Raw genomic sequence first — 5,420 nt, 5'->3', positions numbered from 1 at the left:
CCCCCCCCGCTAAATGATAAATACCTTGTTTTGAGAATAACACAATACGGTACAAAATTAAAACACAAGGTCAAATACTTTTCTGGCAGACCTCGTATTAATTTAATAATTTGTTATTTTTTGCTTAGCTACCCTGCTTATGACTCTGCATGGGCTCAACAAGAATTTGGAATCAATTCAGCGAGCTCTTGAACAGTATTTGGAAATGAAAAGGCATATATTTCCAAGATTTTATTTCATTTCAAACGATGACTTGTTGGAAATTCTTGCAAACTCGAAAAAACCAGAACTTATTCAACCTCATATAAAAAAATTGTTTGATAATATAAAATCCTTGAAAATCACTAAGGTATAAAATATTATAAGGGATTATATATGTATTTTTAATAGCTCAATTTGCAATTAATTTTTTATTTTAACTTAAACTTAATTTTTTGCTTTGACAAGACACCTTCTTTGAAGAATTTTTGTGTGGGTATGTTTTCAAGTGAGGGAGAATATGTCGAATTTCTGAAACCACTTCTTTTAGAAGGACCGGTAGAATCTTGGTTGTGTGAAATTGGTTAGTTATGATTTTTTTTTTAATTACGTTCAATAAACTGTTTAAATTTAATTCTCAATGGTGAAAATTAGTTTGAAATTTTTTTTTTTAATGCGCAATATTTTTATTTGCAGAAAGTGCAATGAGAGCATGTTTGAAAGAAATTTTAAGACAATGTCGAAGTGCTCTTCGAAAAATGATTGCAAAACGAGATACATGGGTAAAAGAATGGCAAAGTCAACCTGGAATAACATCAACTCAAATTCAGTGGACGACAGATTGTACTCGAACACTCACACATTGCAAGTATGATAAATTTTATTTATATTTTAGTTCATTTAATATAATTTGAATCAATTAAATTTAATATGCTGACTTTATTTTTACAAATTGAAATATTGTCTATGGCTTTTTGACCTACATATCAGAAATTTGTTAAATTAAGAAAATATTTTCTATGAATAAAGTGGTTTTCAGGAATCAATAAATAACATAATATAAAAACTTTTGGAACCAAATTTTGTTCAATGCAGACTTTTGGGGCCGTACATAAATGACATATATTTTTTTCTGAAATGTTTGACCTAGTACCAAGAAGATTATTTTCTAATAAAAAAAATAATAATTCACATCAAAGTTCAATAATTTAAAACAAATAGTAGAATTTTTAACCAACAAGATGAATTTTCTTTGGAAAAGACGACTTCTCAACAGAATAAATAAATTCCTAACCAAATACTTAAATTTTCACAACGAAAGATTAATTTTTCAACAAAAAAAAAAGAATTTTCAACTAATTAAATACATTTTCGATTAAAACGATGAATTCAAAAATAAAAGTCATCAATACTGAATCAAAAATAGAATAGTCAAATTCTTATTTAAAAAAATTAAATGTTATTAAAAAACAAATTTAAAAAAATGTTAAATTTTTTAATGAATTGTTCAATTTTCAAACCAAAAACACGAATTTTCTACAAAAAAATTAAATTTTCCATCCATAAATATTAATTTAAAAAAAGATGAATTTTCAACAAAATATATAAATTTCAGCCAAAGAGATAAATTTTTAACTAAAATTATAAATCTTCAGCCAAAACTATGAATTTCTTAGAAAGTATTTGAACCTTAAATTAAGTAGTTGAATTTTATACCCAAAAAGAGAAATTATTAAACAAAAATGTACTAGATGATATTCAACTAAAAAACATTTTTTTAACAAACTGGGTTAACTTCCGACTAAACCTAAACCTAATTGTTGAATTTTAGAAACGAAAACACGAATATTCTACAAAACAGTTGAAGTTTCAACAACAAAAAATTTTTATTCGAAGGAGAAAAAATATTAAACGAATTGTGGAATTTTCGAACAACAGAACCATTAAACTTTCAACCATAAAAGATTTTCTCACTGGTTAATTCGGTTCGTATTTAAGCGGTAAAACGAAAATAATGGGAAAGACGGTGTAGCCTGCGGTAAATAAATAATAATTTTGATTATTTATAGAGTGAAGTATAATAATTTAAATAAACATTGAAGTTTATTTTTAATACTCACCAAATATTAGATTAGAAAAGGTAACATTTAAAAAAATATTTATTATTAACACATTTTAATTTCGAAAACTAATTCCATTAAGTTTTCAGATGTATTTAATTGACGGAATATATAAAATCTTAGATGGAGAAGGGAGGGGTGGGGGTGAAAATTTCTCAAAAACACCTTACGTAATTTATAGATGACACCATAATTGTTCATTCTTATATCTTATATGTTATCACATTTAATAGTAATACTAATATTATCATTAACTACTAATATTATTATATAAATTACAATTAATATTTGACAAATTGTGAATAAAATAACGTAAGATTTTTTTACATGTAATGCACAAGGTACTACAGTAGTCACTATATTGCATGAAAAAGCAGCTAATTATAATAATTTTTTTATTAGTATACTAGAATCGAAGAAACCTTTGAAGAAATTGAGAAAGAGGCAAAATCAAGCCCTGGCTAAATATTCTGAAGCAATTCGAGGAAATCTGAATAAATTACAACGTCTAAAATTCAAAGCAATTGTCGTTATTGAAATTCATGCCAGAGACGTTATCGAAAAAATGTACAAAATCAGTATGTTAATTTCTTTCAATATTTAATAACAATCAATCACTTATTAGAGACGATAATCAATTTGTACCAATTTTTTATATTTCAAAATCATTCTACCCAATAATTTTTCACCACGATTCACTAAAAATTTTTTATTATATTAATACAAGATAAAACATTAAAACGTAAATTAATTTATTGCAGATTGTCAGGATGTATCTGCTTTCGAGTGGCTATCTCAGTTACGATTTTATTGGGAAAAGGATATTGACAACTGCGTCATTCGTCAAACCAATACACATTTCACTTATGGCTACGAATATCTCGGAAATTCTGAAAGATTGGTTATAACTCCCTTGACTGATCGGTAAATAATTATAAGCATAGGTCTTAAAATCTTCTACTCAAAGAAGTAAAATTTGGTTATAATATCTACTCTCTACATTTGAATCAGTAACAAATGGGACATTGAATCAAATCAGTCAAAATATTCACTGACTTACAATGCAATCTTACTTATTCATATAGCTATAAATGGGCCACTAATAGAAATCAGTAAGGATACTCACTTAAAATCAGTGGACTCCCACTGATTCAAATTTAGAGAGTATTCTACAAATTAATTCGGCAGGATTAAGTCCGCAAGGCCGCCATCTATTATATTGGTTTTTACAGCTTAAAGTTTTCCCTTTAAAGCTACCTTAGGGCGGGGGAAATTCAGGTTTGATCACAAGTTACAAGACATCAAAGTAAAAGTATCTAATTAATTTATAGACCTATATTCGTTCGTTTATTATTTTCAATTTTCATAAGATTGAAATTTATTATTTCTCTTAATTGATTCTTTCTTCGAAAATCATTCTAACCGGATCCAATTGTAAGAAACTGCTCTTAGGTGTTACATAACATTAACCACTGCTCTTCATTTAAATCGTGGTGGAAGTCCGAAAGGACCAGCAGGAACTGGAAAAACTGAAACTGTAAAAGATTTGGGAAAAGCTCTAGGATTTAATGTAATAGTGACAAATTGCTCTGAAGGACTAGATTACAAAAGCATGGGCAGACAATTTTCCGGATTGGCTCAAACTGGAGCCTGGGGATGCTTCGATGAATTCAATCGGTGGGTTCTGATCAAATTTCTTGCTAAAAATATATTTCGTATTATTTCACAAGTTTATTTAATAATCAAAAAATATTTTTTTAATCAATCATTTGTTTTTGAAGGATCAACATCGAGGTGCTTTCAGTAGTAGCGCAACAAATTTTATCCATACTTTCTGCACTTTCACAAAAACTGAAAAGATTTGTTTTTGAAGGGATTGAAATTTCTCTAGTAAAAACTTGTGGAATTTTTATTACTATGAATCCGGGATATGCTGGAAGAACTGAACTTCCAGATAATCTAAAATCTATGTTCAGACCTATTTCCATGATGGTACCAGATAGCAGTATGATTGCAGAAATTAATTTATTTGGAGAGGGTTTTCAAAACACTCGAGCCCTTGCCAAAAAAGTAATTTGATTAAAATTAGTGTATTTTTTCTTAGGTCTATGTATCATTTTTTTATTAATCTTGTTCTTTAAATTTGTGCATTTCAGAAATAAAAGTTGAGAAGTATGTAAGTGTAGAATTGAATCATATTTGATTGATAAGATTCCAAATTCTTTGAGATTTATTTTTAATCTTTGTATTTGTACAAAAAAGTCAAATTAGTGAATACATTTTTTAAAAAACCCTATACCTTTTTGACTTCTGATAATATTGGTTGCAGTAGAAATAATTAAGTTCTAAAAATATTTATCAGTAACATTTTTTAATTTCAAGAATAAGTGGAGTCTTTGCCCTTCTTATTCATTTTATAAAAAAGGCAGAATGATTTCAAATATCATAAAATTTGCATGAATTTATTATTTTTGAACCTTTCAAAGCATTAAATATGAAAACTTAAAATCTGTTGATTAACTTTCGGCTTAAAAATTTCAGTATTAAATTACTGCAAAGTGAACCCGTTTGAAATTAAACAACTTTAAATGAAAAACATTAAATAATTGAATAAATTCCAATTCCAAGCCTTCGATATTAAATAGTCTGTAAATAGGGAATAAACTAAAATGGCACACTTTCAAAAACTTATAAGCTTTTGAAGTGGGAAAATTTGCATTGTTATGCTTCTATATTTCCCTTTCCAAATTAAAAGCTGTATATTTAGAGCAATCTCAATGTCGCAGATTCTCTGAATTCTTTAAAAACTCTGAATTTCGTAAATTCTCTAAAATTCTTGATTTATTTGAATTCCCTGAAATGCTCGAACATTTTAAATTTCATGAATTCTGCGAAGGTTCTGGATACCTAAAGTTCTTCGAATTCTCTGGGTTTCTAAAACTTTTTAAATGCTCAGGAATCCCTAAAATTCTCTAAATTCCTTAAATATTCCTAAATTCTTCATTTCTCTCAACTTCCTCTATTCTTTGAATATTTTTAATGTTGTACAAATTTTTAAAATCTCTGAATTCCTTGACTTCTCTGAAATCCTTGAATATTCTGAATTCCTTCAATTCTTTAAATTATCCGAATCCCCTGAATTCCTTGAATCATCTTAATTCCCAATAATCTTCAAATTCCCGAAATTCTTCAAATTCTCTGAATCCTCTGAATTACTTGAACGTACTTAAAGATAAGTAATTCATAGCAATTCATTATAATTTCATGATAAAAGAAAGAAAACAAAGGAAATTTAAACCTACAAACTAAAAATAACGCCGA

At 27.4% G+C, this 5,420-nt stretch overlaps 1 protein-coding gene across 1 annotated transcript in view; it reads left to right on the top strand.

Annotated features, from left to right (window-relative positions):
* Window positions 1-5,420, top strand: part of LOC117174569 (dynein heavy chain 2, axonemal) — a 90,379-nt gene that overhangs the window by 38,244 nt on the left and 46,715 nt on the right. The window contains exons 21-27 of the mRNA XM_033363793.1: window positions 129-349; window positions 448-562; window positions 676-847; window positions 2,502-2,677; window positions 2,861-3,023; window positions 3,552-3,776; window positions 3,881-4,169. Coding sequence (XP_033219684.1) covers window positions 129-349; window positions 448-562; window positions 676-847; window positions 2,502-2,677; window positions 2,861-3,023; window positions 3,552-3,776; window positions 3,881-4,169 — 1,361 coding nt within the window. The remainder of the gene's footprint in view (window positions 1-128; window positions 350-447; window positions 563-675; window positions 848-2,501; window positions 2,678-2,860; window positions 3,024-3,551; window positions 3,777-3,880; window positions 4,170-5,420) is intronic.

Source organism: Belonocnema kinseyi, chromosome 6 (genome assembly GCF_010883055.1).
Source record: "Belonocnema kinseyi isolate 2016_QV_RU_SX_M_011 chromosome 6, B_treatae_v1, whole genome shotgun sequence".
Classification (NCBI taxonomy): domain Eukaryota; kingdom Metazoa; phylum Arthropoda; class Insecta; order Hymenoptera; family Cynipidae; genus Belonocnema; species Belonocnema kinseyi.
This window is presented reverse-complemented; position numbering and strand designations above follow the sequence as displayed.